Below are 20,217 nucleotides of genomic sequence, written 5' to 3'. Positions count from 1 at the left end.
AACAATGAATTCCTGCATTTGCCCATATTCCCAGTGAACAAACATTATTTTTCCAACTAGGAAAATGCAAGAATTGAAAAAAGCGAGAGAAAGTCGCCCTTCGCCTGACCCACTAAGTCTTCCTCGAGCTAGGGGATTGTCGGCTGGCTCCGATGAGTTTCCAGCGCCGGCAAACTCGTCTTCTCTCGCAGCCTGCGGGGCCGACCGCGGCGCCAACAAGCGCGGCTCGTGCGCTGCGCTGGCCGCGGGGCGTCCCGCGGCGGAGCCCTGCCGGCCAGACCCACGCGCGGGGGGCTGGCGCAGCGCGCCTGCGCGCTCAGTCACGTGGCGGGCGCTCCGCGCAAAGAGGGTTAAAAGTCACGACCGCGGAGAGCCCGCGAGTGCCCGGCCGCTCGGCGCTACGCTCCCTGCCTCCCTGAAACTGATTCTGACGGAGGCCGCTCCACTTTTCTCGACCACCTCCCGACCCCTCGGCCCGGCTCAGCTCCATGGAGCGAGCGGAGCCGCCTAGCACCCTTCCTCGCCGACAACACAGGCGCGCGAAACCGCGTCTTTCAACTGACAATGAAGCCATAGCCGCGCAGCACGGCCGCTCCGGGCGAAGGGGCGCGAGGCCGGGAGGGGGAGGGGGAGAACGGGTGGGCCAAGCCCCGCCCCAGCTCTTCCCCCTATTGGCGGGCACCGCGGGCCTAGGCCCGCCCCCTAACGGACCTGTCGCATTGTGACAGGTGGAAGAGCCAGTTCCTGTTGGGTCGGGGGCGGAGCCAGAGGTAGCCTGAGCTCCGCCCGGACTCCAGGGGGCTCCTCCTCCCGCTCCTCACGGCGGGGCGGGCGGCGGGTGTGAGGGGGAATGTCATTGCTGCTCCGAGCTGTGGTGCCGCCTCCGTCGGCTGCTTCTCCTTCTCTGGCGCCCTCGTCCCGTCGGCTTTCGCCGCTGCCGCAGCTGCGCTGGGGACACGGATGGCTAGTGGGGCGCAAGGGCCATCCGAGTTGAGAGAGCGGCGGTCGCGGCCGCTGCTGAGGCGGAGACTCCCCGCCGCCGCCTCCACCCGCTGTCCCCCGGCCTCGCGGCGCTGAGGGCGGGAGCGCGCGGCGCTCTTCCCTCCTCCTCCTTTTTCTTCCTCCTCCTCCTCCTCTCCTCCGGGTCCCCGCCCAGCACCCCTCGCACCAGGCGGCGGCGGCGGCGAGGAGCGAGACCCGCCGCCGGGGCACAACATGGCGGAGCCCTCGGCCCCGGAGAGCAAGCACAAGTCGTCCCTCAACTCGTCCCCGTGGAGCGGCCTCATGGCCCTGGGGAACAGCCGGCACGGCCACCACGGGCCCGGGGCCCAGTGCGCGCACAAGGCGGCGGGCGGCGTGGCGCCGCCAAAGCCGGCCCCCGCGGGGCTGTCCGGGGGCTTGTCGCAGCCGGCCGGCTGGCAGTCGCTGCTCTCCTTCACCATCCTCTTCCTGGCCTGGCTGGCCGGCTTCAGCTCGCGCCTCTTCGCCGTCATTCGCTTCGAAAGCATCATTCACGAGTTCGACCCTTGGTGAGTGTCCGCCGCCCCTCCCCCGCCGCGGGCACGGGGACGGGGACCGGGACCGGCGCCTCTGCCGCCGCCGCTCTCCCCGGACTTGGCCCCGAGCCCCGCTCGCGCCCCGGCGGAGCGCGCGGCTCCCGGAGCTCCGGGCGCGCCCCCTGCCTGGGGGCGAAGTTTCCCCCGAGCAGCCGGAGGCGGGGCGTCGGGGTCCCCGAGTGGGACCGCGACGCCCGGCCGGGCGAGGGTGACGACCCCCACGAGGGCGAACGGAGCCTCTCGCCGTGGGCTCGGGTCGCAGGGTCCGGAGTGGCCACGCCGGGAGCCGCAGGTCGCTCCTCGCCGACTCGCTGCGGACTCCCGCCCACCCAGCCGGCCGCCCGCGGCGTTCGCGTTCCTGCGTTTTGCGGGCGCGTTTCTGTGGTTGGGCTGGATCGGCCCGGGGCGCGCTGTTGCCGTCGGAGGGGAGCCCAGAGGTGCGGGAGCCCTGCGTGCCAGCCTCGCAGTCGTACGCCTTTCCCGTGTCTCCTTTTGCTCTCATTATACGAGAAGGGAAAAAGAGAGGGAGCGAGGTGTTGTGGCAAAGGAAATGGTATCCCTGAAAGTGATCTGAAAGCTGGGGACTCTTATTTATTTAACATTAGATATTTTCAAGAGTGGCTTTTTCCAAGGCCCTTAAGTGCACTCAGCGCCTCACTGTTCCACAGTTATCTCGGGTCGCTTTCTAGAGCAAGATCGTTAGTCTGTTAGCCCAACTGTCACCCTCGGTAGGTTATGCACGAGATCCGAAAGCATTGCATTAGTTCCTTTATTGGTCTCTGCAGGAAGGTTTGTGGATGAGAACAAACGGCCCTACGGTGACGAGGAGCCAAGCCCTGGATTATACTACCGAAGTTGCACATGTGTCAGGAACTGACCTGGATGTTTTTGGGAATTACTCCATTAAGAGCACTAGCTACTTTAGACGGCAGACTGGGCTATGAGTTATCCAGATAGGAAGATTGCTTTTATTTTTTTTTCCAACTTGTCCAATCTGAGTTTGGTTTTTTTTTTTCATTTTTTTCTGCTTGATCGTATGCCTTTTAAACTAACTCAATTCATCTTGCTGGCCTATCAGCCTTGAGTTAATCTTGCTTATAATTAGACTTAAGTAGACTTGAGGATATTTATCATTTGAAATATAGAAAGAGAATCTTCTTGAGAGTTACTAAATATATAGGTATTAAATATTTTGGGGAGTGAGTTACCATATATTCAAATGTTGGATTAAAGTTATGTTATGAATAGAAAAACTGGTAGTGCCTCGTCTATGGAACACCAGGGGGGCCCACTCATGGAGAATTCAGTTTAGGTAGTCAGTTAGCTACTGTGACATTCTTCCGTGAAACGTTTTAATTCCACTTTAGAGGTTTTCATTTTTTCCTAACACTTTTTAAAAAATAACTTTTATGTTACTTGGAATCACAGAAGAGAATAAATTACCGTGAAGCTTTGTTAGCTAGTTACAGTATTCTTATTCTTAGCTTAGAAACACTTATGCAAATTAGGTAAAAATGAAATTGGAACCAGAAAATGAAAACTGCTAATATTTTACTGAACAACATGAAAAGAGAAAGTTCTGTCTTTTCACATTACAACAGCAGAAGTGTATGGCTGGGCAAACATTACGGGTAACAAAAATTGTGAATAATGTTCCCAGAGAGTATCATCTTTACAAACGGAAGGCCGAATACTGTTTAGTAGTGATGTTGAGGCTGAAATTAAGGATTGTAGAAAAATTCAAAACTGAATGATGAGACAGTTTTGTCATTTTTCCTTATTTTGAAGGAAGATTAGAAATCTACCTCAAGTCAGCCAAAGAGTACTACTAAAATTGAGTATCGTAATCATGAAAAGTCTTACTGGGTTGCTTCACAAATAATATTCCTTTTTTTTTTTTTTTTTCAAGTGTTCCAAAGAATGAAAAGTTGATTTCTTTCTCTAGTTTCGAGAATACACTTAGAGAGCATAAACCTTTTTTATCCGCATGAAAATGTCTATAAAAACACATTTCAGAAACATTTTCCTTTAGCTAAATGCATAACATTTGAATTATAATTTGTATACACTAATCTAAATGTATATGCACCTCTTCGTTCTTAAAGACCTGCTTAATTTAGGTGTTCTGCTTACTGATAGTTTTAATATTTACATTTTAATATATTTGTGATTAAATGTTTCTGTTCATAATGTTAGATAATTCTGATTAGTACTAAACAGCCTTTTATCATAAAGGAATTGTCCCTATCTCTTATTGTGAACAGAGATTTGCCAATATAAATCTAATGTCTAGTTCAGGTGACTTAATGAGAGAAGTAGGTTTCAGACAAGAAAAAATCCCTTATTTGCTCATTTTTTATTTCTTTTCATATTTGTTGAAGATCTTCAGTAGTTAGGCATTGCATTCTTAATCCATTCTTGTTGAAAAATTTTAAAAAGGAGCTTAGGTGTAGATTTGCCTGTCATTATTACTTTGGATTTTTGAAGTAGTTTTCCTTCAAAGCTACTAATAGTACCAGCACTTTGACTGATCTACCATCTAACACCCTAGTGTTGGACTAGTTTGGGAGTCTCTCAGATTACTGTTTTAACATGTAGCAATGACATGAGCCTTTAATAATACTTAAATGTTCCTCTCAGGTTCTGTGTCCACAAACCAATTTATTCTGACCTTCCCCCATCTCTTTTTTTCATGTTTCTGTTACTAGCTTCATTTCTGAAGTCTTTTTAGTGAAAAGTTTACTTTCTTTGTTTGATTGTGAGTTATATCTATAAATTTTACGTTAGTTCTTAGGTTGTATAAGACTTTAGTTAGCTGCCAAAGGTGACTCATTGTCACAAAGTTATACTTGTTTTTTAAATTTGTCACTCAAGTTATTTTATAAAACTTACCAGTTATAAGGGGTGGTATATGATGTTGAATATGTTTATTCAATTTTAAAGTATGCTGCACTTTTTTAGAATTTAGAACCATTTTTGGTGATGATCTCCTTACCACTTCACTGTAGTAATTTCCTCTCTTATCAGTTGAGTTGATCACACATGAGGAAGCAGTTTGAGAACATGTTGTCTGTAATTGAGATACATTTGGTTGACCAACTAATTTAATAGCACCTAATTTTGTCTTTTTATCTGGAGCAAAATGTAGTTTGTTTATTTTTGTTGTAACTATTAATACTTTTACATTATATTAACCAAGTACCTTTTCTGTAATCATTCTCTTATTAAATTGTAGCTTTTCCTACAGAGGCAATGTAAAAGCTCTCTGTGTGAGGAGAGCTGCCCTTTTCTCTGCCTGCACGGGTGGTAGTGGGTTCTCCTTAGGGCCCTAGAGAGAGAATTCTCTGAGCCTTGAGTTTTGGCTGCATTTAGCTGATGCCTTTTTGCAGGTTAGAAAGCTGCAGTTTGGAGTTGAAACTTGAAATGCACCTTTTCATAGAAACTGTGGTATAAATAGGTTAATTAGTACAAACATGTTTTCAAAGGACTGATAAACCTTTGGAACATAAGCTGTTTGTAAGTTGGGGACTACTTCCTGTACTTTGAGGTGTCCATGTTTTTCTTCACTTTGCAGATGACTAAAAGAGGCTATTGACCTCAGTTCTGAAGAAGACAAAATGGGTAACAAAACCAGTTTTAGAGCACAAACATCCCCAAATCTTAAAAAGTCACTTTGTGGAATCGTTAGCAACAGCAGTCCAGCTGCACTTCAGAACAGGTATACTGTCACTGATTTCATTGTAATTTAAAATTTTTCTGGCCTTGAGCTTTTGAGATCATTCTAAATTATAAGAACACTTAGGGAGGAGGTGCAGGGAGTGCCTTGAGTTGCTGGATTGGATCTGCTCCCATTTGGGGTAAGTGCGGTGGCTCCTATAGGTAGTAATCATGGGTTTCATGAAGCATATGATAGGTCCTGGAGTAGGATCTGTCAGCAAAGATTCTGGAACTTTTTCTTTCTCTTTAGGGTTTTCATGTTTTGAGGGCTAACTTGGGTAAGACTGCACCACCCCGTACAGTATAGGCTCTGACCCAGTATTATTAATGTGGGGAAACTTACTGGCCTGTGTATACTTAATCTGTCTCTTATTTTTACGTTCTCAATAAGTTTTGAGTGCTTCAGGATATGAGAAAGTGTTAAAAGTTCTCTTCATGGTAATGTCTTAGTGTTCATCAATGCATACATGCTCTCAGAAATAATGGAAAGATTAATATTCTCAAGTGACTGAATCATATTTTTTCTGTTTGTTTACTTTGAAAACTTAAAGACAAAACTGCAGTTAACCTGAATTATAAAGCACTCCACAATTCAACAGATCTGTATATTACTAAATTGTTATACTATGAAAAATTTCAAACATACAGAAAAGTTGAAAGAATTTTATAGTGAACACTCATACTCAACACCTAGGTTCTACAGGTAGTATTTTATTTTACTTTATCACATCTTTCTATTTGTCCATTTCTGCTTTTTTTTTTTTTTTTAAAGATTGGCCCTGAGCTAACAACATCTGTTGTCAGTCTTTTTTTTTTTTCCTTCTTCTTCTCCCCAAAGCCCCTCAGTGTAGTTGTATATTCTAGTTGTAGGTCCTTCTAGTTCTGCTATACAGAACGCTGACTCAGCATGGCTTGATGAGTGGTGCTAGGTCCACGCCCAGGATCTGAACCAGTGAAACCCTGGGCTGCCAAAGCTGAGCATTCGAACTTTCGTGGGGCTAGCCCCACGTTACTGCTTTTAAGTCCTGCTTGTACACACTGATAGGGCATTGTTCACTGTCATATGAAGAACGTTATCTTTGTTCCCCAACTTCATGATAAAGAGGATCTCTTATTTCTGGATAGCGTTTGTTACTATAATACTTGAACATAATGAGTATAAATACTGTTTCTGTATCATCCTCAATTGGACTGCAGGTTAAAACTAGATTCAATCATTCTAGGTTTTGGATAGAAACTTAGCTGAGTACATCATAAGTCAGTGCATTAGCCTATGCCTGTTAAATGGCTTCACTTGGCTGAATCTGATGTCTCAGAAGAAACTCGGAAGATATTAGAAGGGTATTGATTTTTTTTTTAAGTCTTAATTTATGTGAAACTCCTAAGTTCTTTTGAATTATTAGAAGCCTTTTATTGGTCAGCCTGTTGCTTACTCTGAGTCTTATTCGTGCTCTTTCTTTGCCATGTTTTATCCAGATGTAATGCTTAATTTATGTATGATTGCAAAATGGCTTCTGTCAATCCCTGCAATAAATAGGAAAAAAGGAGAGCATTTTCAAATAATATAGGACCCACGAATATGATGTATGGGCCAAATTAATACTATTAACAGGGAAAAAAATATAAATGGTTAACCTAATACTCCTCTTCACTCCTTTATTTGCTTTACCTGATTCTGGTGGATATTTTTTGTTTTTAAGCTGTTTATCTTTTCTGAGAAGGTTTCTTTGTCCTCACTTCACCTACGTCAGACCATGACTAATTTCCAGGGATTTGGAAGTTGATAGAAAGTGGCAATATCATAGGATTAAAAAAAAAAAAGTGTGTGTTAGGTGAGGGTAAGGGTTGGAAGAGAGAAAGGCAACTGGCAGAGGCTCTCATATTTGCAGTAAATGTAGGTTAACTGGCATTTGTAGACTTCCCAGGAAACCTAACCACTGTTTGGAATTTTAATTCTTTGGAAAAATACTTTTTTTTTTGGTGAGGAAGATTCACCCTGAGCTAACATCTGTGCCAGTCTTCCTCCATTTTGTATGTGGGTTGCCACCTCAGCATGGCTGACAGTGGTGTAGGTCCTCACCCAGGATCCGAACCTGTGAACCTGGGCCACTGACGTGGAGCACTCAGATCTTAACCACTATGCCACTGGGTCGGCCCTGGAAAAATGCTTTTATAGTTTCAAATGAAACCCATCTAAACATATTTTGGAATTTACCCTGTACATAAGTTGGTGAATGCCTTTACATTTGTCAAGTGTGTACTATTTTTAAATAAATAAATTTCTGTAGAATTATGACTGGTACACGAATTAAATTGACCATATCATCTGTGACCATTTTTTTTTTCTTTCTGTGGAACTTAGTGTTGCAGAGTAACTGTAATATATGTTTTAAATGGCAGTAGACACTTAGTTTTAATAGTGTCTTATAACTATTTTAGATTTTAGAATTGAGATAAGGTAATATCTTTTATTTCTGTAGATAAAATATATTTCAATTCAGTATTCCCCACAAGGTTTGAATAATACAAGTCTGCCTGTCGCCAAAATCTGTCCTTCTTACTGCATCGTCTGCCTCCAAGGCAGGCTTAAATGAAAGTGTCCTCCATTTAATTTATGTTTTTTAATCAGCTGCTCCGATTTAAGTCTTAACATATTGGCCTCTCAAAATTCCTGGGCACAATCTGTGCTCTAGCTAACTTAAACTCACTATTTGGATGATGGCTAATTACTTTGTTTGTTTTGATGTAGGGAAGAGAGAAGAGTTGATGATGGCTTGAAGTTTTTAAACCTAAATGACTAGGGAATTCTCAGAGATGGGGCTTTTAAGGGAATAGCTGAATGAGAGGAAAAGATGATGGAATCCAAGTGAATGTTGTTTTCATTTAGATTTATTTTGTCTGTAAAAAGTTCATAGTAATGAGGTTGGAAGTATTAAACCATTCCAGTTAAGGGAATTGCGAGGTGGAAGCTAAACTTTCAGAGTAGGCCCAGAGTTCTGTAGCCTGAAGGACTTTTTAGAGTATATGTTGGCTTGTCTTTTTTTTAACATATTTTTTTGTTGAGGGGGGCTGGTGAGGAAGACTGGCCCTGAGCCAACATCTGTTGCCAATCTTCCTCTTTTTACTTGAGGAAAATTGTCCCTGAGCTAACATCTGTGCCAGTTGTCCTCCGGGATGCTGCCACAGCATGGCTTGACGAGCGGTGTGTAGGTCCACGCCCAGCATCCGAACCTTGTGAACCTGGGCCGCTAAAGCAGAATGCGGAATCTTAACCACTACGCCACTGGGCCAGCCCCTGATGAGAACTTTTTTTTTTTTTTTAAAGACATTTTTTTTTTATTTTTATTTTTTCCTTTTTCTCCCCAAAGCCCCCCGGTACATAGTTGTGTATTCTTCGTTGTGGGTTCCTCTAGTTGTGGCATGTGGGATGCTGCCTCAGCGTGGTCTGACGAGCAGTGCCATGTCCGCGCCCAGGATTCGAACCGCGAAACACTGGGCCGCCTGCAGCAGAGCGCGCGAACTTAACCACTCGGCCATGGGGCCAGCCCCCCCTGATGAGAACTTTTAAGATTTACTCTCTTACCGGTTCATGCCTAGTCTTAAGACACCAATAAATCCTGTAAAGTAAAATATACTATATTTAAGAAGGTTTTATTATTAAATTATTATACCATCTTACTTGTGTAATCCACAGGGAAAGTAATGGTGTACAGAATTATTGGAAGGCAGCACTCTTGTAGTTTTTGAGATATTTTTTGAAAATGTCTGAAATATTTACATAGCAAGAGAAAAGAGATGTGTTCTACAAAGTCTTATTATTGGTGAGAAGGTTTTCAGTTTCACTCTAAAGAAATTTTCTTTTATGGTGAAATACAACACATTCTGAAAAGTATATAAACCTAATGTACAGTGTAATGACTAATTATAAAATAAACACCCATGTGACTGTCACCCAGATCAAGAAATAGAACATTGCTGCCACCTCAGAAGCCTTGGTGTGTGCTTTCTCAGTACCCCCTCCTCCCACTTTTATAGTAATTACATCCTTGCATTTCCTCATAGGTGGTATAGTTCTGTGGGCATTCCTGAATAATAGAATTTAGTTTTGCCTATTTTAAAACTTTAGATAAATGCACTTGTGGCTTTTGTGTCTTGCTTTTTTTGCTCAGCATTGTTTTTAAGAGTCATCTTTATTGATCAAAGGGTTGTATGTGGGTAATAAGGTTTAGCAATAATTTGTTTAGGAAGGCTTCTTCCCACCGGAGGAGGTTGCCTGCTCTTTTGCAGTAGGAAGGGGAAGGCATCCTTTTCTTCACTTGAGATCAAAAATTATATCAAGATTTAACTTTTGATCTGGAGTCAACCTTGTCTCCAGATAACCTTAACAACTTTTTTAAAGGTGCTAAGTGGCAAGATGGATTCAGTGATTCAATAAGCACTGAAACCATGAGGAAGAGGGGGCAGGGGAGGAGACATCTCTGTCTTTCAAGAGACAAATGATAATCAAATAATCAGATAAATGCAAAATTACTGGTTTTTGAACTATGGCTTTTGCCAACTTGTTCATTTTAAAGTATATGTATTAAAATATACATAAGGAAGGGAGCAGTTGTAGTTAGTTCTTGAAAGAAAGAAGGAAAAAGAATGTTGGAAGGCAATCTGAACTGAAGGAATTTAGGAAAACCATAAGAATGGACTGTTTAATGTGTTGGTATTTTTGTAGAGGATTGTTGACCCTGGGTTGTGTGTGATTTTGTTTGTGTAGATATCATGGGATCTTGAATAGCTTGCATTTCTTCTACGTATGTTTTCCATGTTGCTTTCTTCTTCCGGTCTTCCATGGCTACCACTTTTATTCTTTCCCACGTCTTTATTTCCCTTATTGATTTAGTAGCTGTCTTGTTCTTCAGGAAGAATGGCAGAAGTATGATAATAGTAGGATCCTTTCAGAAATTGTCGTCAGGGGATAAAAGTTTTATTCAAAGGATGGTAGAGAAATGGTCATGAATCTATATGTAGGACCTTGAAATCTATTGGGGTATGAGAATTTGGTGGTGGTAGCAAAAGACTGAGGATGTTGGAAATGTGATTCCAGCTTATAAACTTTTCTTTTAATTAGAAAGCAGTTCTTGAGTGAAACAATAAACATGAATGCTCTTCAGTGCATTTCTGTTTATTGGTCAGAATAATTTTGAACTAATTTGGTATTTTCCTGCTGTGCATTAGTATGGAACCCATGCTACTTGAATGGATAACAGTTGATTTCTTTTGTAAACAAATAAAAGACTCTTATCATAGTTAGTTGATTGCTAGTTGAAGAGTTTCAATCTAGGACTGCCTTTCTTTTTCTTTTTTTTTTTTGAAGATTAGCCCTGAGCTAACATCCACTGCCAATCCTCCTCTTTTTGCTGAGGAAGACTGGCCCTGAGCTAACATCCATGCCCATCTTCCTCTACTTTATACATGGGACGCCTACCACAGCATGACTTGCCAAAGCGTGCCATGTCTGCACACGGAACCCGAACCGGCAAACCCCAGGCCGCCAAAGCGGAATGTGGAAACTTAACCACTGCGCCACCAGGCCGGCCCCTAGGACTGCCTTTCTCCAGACTCCCAATTTAGTCACCCAGTATTTCTACAGAATTCAAACTTAAAATTTAAACTAAGTCTCGTAAGGAAGGTATACATACTTATTGTCCCTTCTCCCCCAAATCCCGTGTAATACATGCCAGAGAGAAATATAAATGACTTTGAATTAGGCTCTATTTGGATATGATCCAGCTTAATGATTTAAGTTAACACCTTTAGTAGTCTTGTGTGAATTCTCCAGGGAAGTAGAGATACTTTTCTGAAATGTATTAACTGTTAGGAAACATTCGTGCATACTTCTAATATAGCTTATCTACCTTATGGGAGAGGTTTGGGTGCAGGTTTTATTAAACCTGTTTAAAGCAAACCAGTTAAATTTTGTTTAGGACTGTTCATTTAATTAAATAGGCCAGAGCCATTTTGAAGAAGATTTTAACACCTGTTGTGAAAAACACTCAAGGAGACTTAAGTTGTTATTTGCCTAAATTGGTAAGATATATTATGGTGATATGGTGCTCATTTCTCCCACTGAGGAATAATAATATTAATAATAACTTATTGTTACTATGGAGAGACAGAAAAGAAGATCCTTTAGGGTAAGAATATCTTTTCCAGTCTTCTTAGAATATCCTACGCTGTACTGGGAATATAATATTCAATTTATTATTAACATGGATCTTTTATCCTTAATGATAACCATGTTTTATGTTTTGTTGATGATAGTACAGGAAGTCTCTGTTGTGTAATACCTTGATAAACCTTGGATTTGACTGTGATGTCAGTAAAATCATATGTGTAGTTGTGATAATGTGATTTATAATAAATATACATTTGGTTTTCATCTGTTTCTGGCACAGAACTTCTAAAACCCTTATGATTTCCTAAGTGAAGAGAGTGATGCAGGGGTCATTTGTTATGTTAATGAGGTGACTTGGAAAGCCCCTAGGTAACTAAGGATAGGGGTTGGTTGCCGGTGGACCCAACCTTGTGATTAGATGGCTGGAACTTTCAGTCCTACCATCTGACCTCTGATCTAGTAAGTAAAATGTTTGTGAGTTCTGTGAGTTGCTCTAGCAAATTAGTCAAACCCAAGGAGGGGTCATTTACACCTCTTATCTATAACCAGTTGATTTGAAGCATAGGTGACAACCTGGACTTGAAATTGGCATCTGAAGTTGAGAAGGGGGTCAGTCTCTCTAAGAGCTTTTAACCAGTGGGAGCTGACCCGTCAGATCCCAGGTTGATGGTGTCAGATTTGAGTTGAATTGTAGGACACCCAGCTGGTGTTAGAGAATTGCTTGGTGGTGTGGAGACCTGCCCTCACAATAGAGTTGTTGGTGAACCTCTTGCTCCCAAAAAAGGTGTCATTTGAATCTTATAGAAGAAGGAAAGTCGATAATGAAGAAAGGATGATGCTTACAGATGTAGTAATTTATATGATTGCCATTAGCACTTGGGAGATGGCTGGGTGAACGGATATCTTCGGAAGAACTTTGAGGGAGATTTTAGTTCCATGAGTATTTCTTCCAAGTACAAATAACTCTGAGAGAGTTTTGTCTGAAGTTTTTTGGTTTTTTTAAAATTTTTTTTTTAAAGATTTTATTTTTCTCCTTTTTCTCCCCAAAGCCCCCGGTACATAGTTGTATATTTTGTTGTGGGTCCTGCTAGTTGTGGCATGTGGGACGCTGCCTCAGCGTGGTCTGATGAGCAGTGCCATGTCCACGCCCAGGATTCGAACCAACGAAATACTGGGCCGCCTGCAGCGGAGCGTGCGAACTTAACCACTCGGCCACGGGGCCAGCCCCTTGTCTGAAGTTTTAACTCACTTTTTAAGGAACATTGAATAAGAAAAGACAGACTAGTTAATATCCAAAAACCATATGAATGATAAAACTTTCAATGCTGTTAACTTTTGAGATGGTAAATGAAAAAAGACCAATGTCAGCAATAGAAGTAAAATTTACAGGATGGCATTTTGTTTGAACATGAGAAATATATCTTGATATGGAGGAATAGTAAGAATAGAAATGATCATTGTACACATAGGCATTAATTAGAATATGCTAAATTCACGAAAATGATGAGTTTGGGTGGGGTTAGATTAATGATCCATTTGGTTTCTTGGCTCTAAATTTAACTTTATGATTATAGCTAATTAATATGGAGATTAGGCAACACTTTAGGAAGCCATCACAGCTCTCACTGATCTCATTTAAACTTTACCATAAGAGGTTAAGGGATACTAAATAAAAATACTCATTAGGGATGAAGTTGCTTGTCTCCATTAAAGTGTCTCTGCAGTGGAAATAGCTTTGTCTGTCTAATTACTGGGAGGGTCATTGAATATCTTGAGAGTTAAATAAGCCAAGACATGAAGTCTTTATCTTCTTTTATTATGGATTGAACTCTAACAAAATGACTGGTCAGCTCTTTAATTATACTATTATTTTATGTAATAGTAGCAGTATTCTTGTGAGTCCTAAAACCGATATGTGGTAATGATCTCACAAGGTGTTTTTGCTTAAAAACTTGCTTAAAAATGCTATGTGCTTTTTTTTTTAAATAACAAGTCTTTATCCATCAGTGTCCCTTTAAAAAAAGTCTCTTATTGTCAGCAGGGTTTGTTGAATATATTGACAATTAAAAACATTGCATGTGTACCTTTTTTTAAGATTGGCACCTGCACTAACATCTATTGCCAATCTTTTTTTTTTCTTCTTCTCCCCAAAGCCCCCCAGTACATAGTTGTGTATTCTAGTTGTAGATCCCTCTGGTTGTGCTATGTGGGATGCCGCCTCAACGTGGCTTGATGAGCAGTGCCATGTCCGCACCCAGGATCCAAACCAGCAAAACCCTGGGCCGCTGAAGCGGAGCCCATGAACTTAACCACTTGGCTGTGGGGCTGGCCCCGCATATGTTCTTAATTTTAAAAATTCAATAAACTTGCTCTATAGAAGTTTAATTTCAATCCTAAAATCATTTTTACTTTAGACCATAGCTAAAGAAAAGTTTTATTTTAATATGCTAAGCAGCTTCCTGGCATTTGAAGGAACAGGATTATGAACCAATGTGCAGTAGATTAAATAAATCTAATCTTAAAATTGTGTAAAGGCCACTGATTTGTTCAAAGTAGAAAAATGAGCTTGAGGAGCAACCAAAATCTTTTAGATAAAGATATGTTTTGAAGGTTTTTAAAATAAGTCAGTTCATTAGAAAGAGAAATCTTTTCTCCTACGATACTTTATTTTGGTTGTTAAGATAATTTACCACATTTAAATAAAATGTCTAATATAAACAGCATTTAAAACAAAACAAAAGGTTTTCCTTTTGAAATAAAAATCATTCTGGAGGGGCCAGCCCTGTAGCCAAGTGGTTAAGTTCGCACGCTCTGTGTCGGCGGCCCAGGGTCTCGCCAGTTCAAATCCTGGGTGCAGACATGGCACCGCTCATCAAGCCATGCTGAGGAGGCATCCCATATGCCACAGCTAGAAGGCTCACAACTGAAAATACACAACTATGTACCGGGGGGCTTTGGTGAGAAAAAGGAAAATTAAAATCTTAAAAAAAAAAAATCAATCTGGACTTTTAAAGAGTTTGTGTAATAAGTATTTGTTATACCTGGATATGAATTGCAACACAATATAGTTATATTAAGCAATTTTACAAATCAAACTATATTTAAAATGCAACTTACATATAAAAGAATGTATATATCCGTATATGTAATTATCAACATAGTGATAAACACCTGTGAAACCCCTACGCAACTATAGAACTAGAACATTACCAATTTCACATCTATCCACATTCCTTCTCCAGTCCATCCTGGTTTTTCCTCTTAGCACTAGGAAACCATTATCCTGAGTTTTGTTCAACATTCACTTTGCCACATGAAAAAAACCCAAATCTCTTATGTATGTACCTCTAGACAATATGTTGCTTTGTTCAGAGTTTTGAAAAAATAGTATTATCCTATATAAAATCTTTGACTTGCATTTATATCTTTGCTAGTTGACAGGCATTTGGGTTGCCAGCTTTTTGCTTTTATAAACATTAAATACTATATTTTCTGATGCATATTTATACATTTGCTAGGATATATACCTGGGAATTTTGTCATAATATTTCAGTTATTTATAAAAATACGATACGCCACCCCAAATTTAGTGATAAAACAGCATTTCCTTATTTCACAATTCTGTGGGTTGAGTAGGGGGGTCGTCTGCTTCATCGTGTCACCTGTGGAGCTGGGATGATTATAGTCAGCTGGGGCTAGAATGGCTTGGATGCTGGGCTCTAAGGTCATCTGGAGTCTTGATTGGGTTCTCTGCCGGGGTTTTTGGCCCTTTATGTGGCTGCTTGGGCTGCCTCACTGCATGGTAGCTGGGTTCTGAGAAAGAGCATTCCAAGAGAGAGGAAGCTGCCAGGCCGATTAAGGGCTAGGCTTGGAATGGTCAGGGTCACTTCCAGTATATCTTATTGTTCAAAAGAGACACAGGCTTATCTCAGAGTCAAGGGAAAAGATGGATATACAGGCAGGGACAGAATTGTTTAGGGCCATGTTTGAAGACTAGCTACTACAGTGTATTTATCATTTTTATCTCCTATTCTATGAAATACCTGTTCATGTGTTTGGTCAATTTTGGGGATTTCTTTTGGTGAGGAAGATTGAGCTAACATCTGTTGCCAATCTTCCTCTTTTTGCTTGAGGAAGATTGTTGCTGAGCTAATATCTCTGCCAATCTTCATCTGTTTTGTATGTGGGACACCACTGCAGCATGGCTTAATGAGTGATGTGTAGATCTGTGCCCAGGATCTGAACCCACGACCCCAGGCCACTGAAGTGGAGCGTGCGAGCTGAACCAGTCCGTCACTGGGCCAGTCCCATTTTGGTCAATTTTTTTATTGGATGATTTTGTTTTTGTGGGAGGTAGAGATACTAAGTCTGGGTTAAATTTCTTGCACATACTATTGCAGTTTGTAGCCTATTGGTCCTTAAGCAATTCTGTGAGGTAGATATTTTATTACCCCCATTTTAGAGATGAGAAGAGGAAGTACTGCTTAGTATGTTAAGAGAGTAGGCCTTGAAGTGAGACGGCTTAAGGTGATGTTTTTGATGTAAGGAATAGCGTGTGCAAACATATACAATTATGAAATGGCATGATGCTTCCATCAATCTACTTGTTACACCCCTCTCCCTCGAAAAGATTGAGGCTTGGAAAATTTGCATGTTTTTTATTCATTTATGGTCAATTATGTTTTAGATAAAATGTGTGTGTGTGTATATATATGTGTATATATATAAAATATTCATTGGAGATCTCGTTTCTGTAATATATGACTGTGTGCCTCACTCAAATATATATTGCACACACGTGTGTGTATGCTATGTAGAGAGGGAGAATATATGGAAGCATATGCACCTGTCCCTTTTGCTTAGGTTTTTTAGATTTCATTCTGTGTTGGACTTATTTGAGCAAAGAGTATCATTGGATAGTTTTAATTTATAAATACACTATTTTATATGTGATCCTAGAATTTTTTTCACATTTTTTGAGCTACATTAAAACACTTACATCAACCTCCTATTTTGATATAATATTTTGTTGCCAGCTTCTCACTGTTCTTTCCTTTTTTCCATTAGTTCATTAAATGTCCTTTGTAAAGCAGAACAAACCCTCCTTTTTCAAATGAGTACTTAGGAAAATTGATAGCTGTCACTGACAATTAAGGCAGAATTTAAGAGATAGGACTGAAATATGTATCTGGTTTTCAATTAATATATGTTTGGAAGGAGTTTTTCTCTGTGTGTTCTTATGAGTTCTAGTATCTTTTTGATTTGTAATGCATCTCACTTTAAGTGGAAACATAGAGAAGCTGTAAGAAGTCTGTAAGACATTTTCAGCTTTTGAACACTCCTTGGTTTTTTTCTGTGTGTTGGTCAAAAATAGAGAAATAGGTGGTTTGTCCATCTGATACATACAGTGTGCTCTCTGCTTATGGAAGATCTTGAATAAAAATGGCCCACTCATCAGTTGTAAGAGCAGGAAGGTTAGTGAGAGTTGTCTTAAGACCCAGTTGCAGCTGCTTGTGCATAATGAGTAGTGATGAGTTGGTGATGTGGTAGTGTCAATCTTTGTACTTGTGGGTCTTTTCAAACTTCAGAATTGACCTAGTCAAAGTAAAATAGTGAAAAATCACTTGTTTATTCTGTATCATTAGTAATCCTTTGAAATTTTATTGTTTTGCTCTTGTTGCTTGCTTAAACACTGATAAGAATCTCTGTAGTAATACTAGGCTTGAACATATCCTCATATGAGTTTCCATAGTTATAAAATTGGCTGTGGATTTAATATGATTATCTAGACAGTGTCCATATGTATCACGTGGTAGGATTGGATTTAGATTGTTAGTTTTAGTGGTCCAACTTTTTTTTTCCTGCCATGTGTACTTATTTTGTATGTCAGTCTAGCATGCTTTTTTTGGTTTTTGATCCTGCCACTAGATGGCGGGAATAATAAAAGGTAGATTGAGAAACCAATTTTAGCTGGTTGCCCTAGCTGCTTTGTACTTTTCCTTTGCTCTGTTCCCATTAGTGCTGAATTTTGGATATGTATGAAGTCTCCCAACTAGTGGGGCTTATGTAGATCTGGTACCTTGTGTAGCCTGAGAGTGACAGGGTAAAGGAAAAGAGAAAGAATAGAAAATCTTTAATCCTGGCTGTAATCGTTGGTGTTCTCACACTTTGCTTTTCATTTCTATTTTCCCTTTGTGGAATTCTGTTCCTTTCTTTTATTTCTTGATTCTCTTACGCTTACATTGGCATCTATAATTGGTCATTTCTGTTGGTGGCGCTAGTTGCCTTCTCATTTACTAGGTGAATACGTGTTAATCTGACCAATTTTATAAAATCTTACACAACACTTTGCACACAAACTCTTAGAGTTGTAATTGACTCTGTAAATCTTTTCACGTAATGAATTATTTTTGAAAGAACCTGGACCTGTGTGTTGATAGCCGATAGCCTTCGAAGAATAGAGTGGTGGACAGAGTCTATGATGGTGGGATGTAGCTTCCATGATTATGATACATTATATAAGACTTTATCTTACTAGCAGACTCACGCCAGAGACTCTCTTTGCTGGCGTTAATGAAGTAAGCAACCATGTTGGAGAAGCCCATGTGGCAAGGAACTTGCAGGCAGCCTCTTATGAGGCTCCTTCCTACAGCCAACAAGAAACCAGGGCTCTCAGACATAGCCTCAAAGAAATGAATTCTGCCAGCAACCAAAGTGAGCTTGGAAGTGAATTCTTTCCCTAATTGAATCTCCAAATGAGAACCCAACCCAGGTAATGCCTTGATTGCAGCCTTTTGAGACCCTAAGCAGAGGATCCAGTTAAGCTGTGCCTGGACTCCTGACCCCTGAAACCGTGAGATAATGAATGTTGTTTTAAGCCATTGAGTTTGTTATAATTTGTTATGCAGCAGTAGAAAACTAATACAAATACCCTTGATAGATCTTTCCCATCTCTGAATATTATCTATTTGCCAGGTGCTGTGGGTATCGTGGTGTGAGCCCAAATAGATATGGATTCTAGTCTGATGGGGAAGATAGACTTGAAACAATTGAGAATGACAGGAGCTATGAAGGCAAATGATACCATGAGAGCAGCTAATAGACTTAAACACAAATATCTCTTTAGGACTTATTCAACTTTTTAAAACTTACTCTTCCTAGGTTGCCTTCTCATTTTTTGCTTTTGAGCATATTCTTGCCATCACAAAACTTAATCTAGCTTTATTTTCTATTAGAGTTATGAAAATGATCCATGTGCATTTTTTAGCTCTTGCACATGCTCTTTCTTCTTTCTAGAACACTTCTATTCCTTCCTGCCTTTTTGCTCAATAATTCATCTAGGTTTAAGTTAGATGTCAATTGTGGAAGCTTTCCATGACAGCTTTGTGAGAACAGGTCTGTCCTGTTTACTAGTGTCTCCAGTAACTAGCATAGTGCTGGTAGGGCTTTAAAAAAAAAAGGAGAAAGAAAAACAAAAAAACCTTGATATGGAGGAAGTAGAACTCTTATACATTGCTGGTGGGAGTGTAAATGGTACATCTACTTCCGAGAACTGTTTAATATTTTTAAATACATGTGTACTGGATAACCTAGGAGTGCAACTGCTAAGTATTTACCCAAAGAAATGAAAACACAAGTCCTCAAAAAAAGACTTCTACAAGAATGCTTGTTTATATTTTATAAGAACAAGAATGGTATAGGCTTGTTAATTGTTGCCTCAATTGGAAACAACCCATATGTGCTTCAATAGGAGAATGAATTGTAGTAATCGTAAAATGGAATACTGCTCCGCAGTAAAAAAGGAACAGACTGCTGCTACATGAATAAATCTCAAATATTATGTTGAGTGAAAGAAGCCAGACACCTATAGAAAGTAGAATTTATGATCCATTTATGTGAAATCTGATAATAAACAAAAGGAATCTATTGTCAAAGAATTCTGAAAGTGTTTGGGAGGGAGAAGTGCCTGGAAAGGTACATGTGGGAACTTGCTGGGATGATGGTTTTGGGTGATAGTTATGGTTGATAGTATGTATACAATTGTCGAATTCAACAAATCAAGCATGTAAAATTGGTGTATTTTAATGCATGTAAATTATACTTAATATTTTAAAAATTAAGAAAAATATGTCTTTTAGTATCCCATGTGTTCCCTTCTCTGCTTGATTATATTGGCTTTTTGCTGGTCCCTCCTGCAAGATTGTCAGAGATCATTAGCTTCATGAGGTCAGGGACCAAGTTTGTCTTTGGTTCTTAGTTCGAATTTGTACTTATATGCATAATGCCCAGGCTTATTGGCTGTGGGTCGAAAGTTATTTGTGAACTACAGTTTATTCATAAGTTGGTATCCATATTTTATGGTTGGATTTTCAAGAAAAATATTTGCGTTATTACAACATCTTATATTCAGTGTTTTTCTTTATGTAGCTTCTAGCTTTTTGAGTTCTAGGATGCACAAAAGACATCTGTTTAAGTGTTGGTAATCTCACTCCAACTACAGCTTTGCCAGCCACAATTTGAGATAGCACAGTGCTATATTTGTATACCAAAATTTAAAAATCAGATCTTTTTTATAATTATGAAGTTTATTTTATTCCTCTTAAACAAGTGAAAATTAAATATTAATCCTGTTTTCTTCCAACTCTCTTCTTGCATCTTGCCTTAACTTTTTGAGATAGGGCAAAGAAAAGAGAACATATTTTTTTACTTTTTTGATGCAAAAAGCCTTAAGCACCACATTAATTTGAAAAAGAACCAGGTGGTTACATAGCACTTTGC

General features: G+C 40.3%; 1 protein-coding gene across 2 annotated transcripts in view; it reads left to right on the top strand.

Annotated features, from left to right (window-relative positions):
• Nucleotides 1-347: 347 nt before the first annotated feature.
• Nucleotides 348-20,217, top strand: part of STT3B (STT3 oligosaccharyltransferase complex catalytic subunit B) — a 112,137-nt gene continuing 92,267 nt past the window's right edge. The window contains exon 1 of one of the 2 annotated variants that reach the window (XM_023620807.2): nt 348-1,529. In XM_023620807.2, the coding sequence (XP_023476575.1) occupies nt 1,216-1,529 (314 nt within the window). In that variant the 5' untranslated portion in view covers nt 348-1,215. The remainder of the gene's footprint in view (nt 1,530-20,217) is intronic. The other variant, XM_023620806.2, reaches the window with a different exon arrangement.

The sequence above is a fragment of the Equus caballus genome, chromosome 16 (genome assembly GCF_041296265.1).
Source record: "Equus caballus isolate H_3958 breed thoroughbred chromosome 16, TB-T2T, whole genome shotgun sequence".
NCBI classification, from domain to species: Eukaryota; Metazoa; Chordata; class Mammalia; order Perissodactyla; family Equidae; genus Equus; species Equus caballus.
Note: the sequence above shows the minus strand (reverse complement) of the source record. Positions and strands in the feature narration are given on the sequence as shown.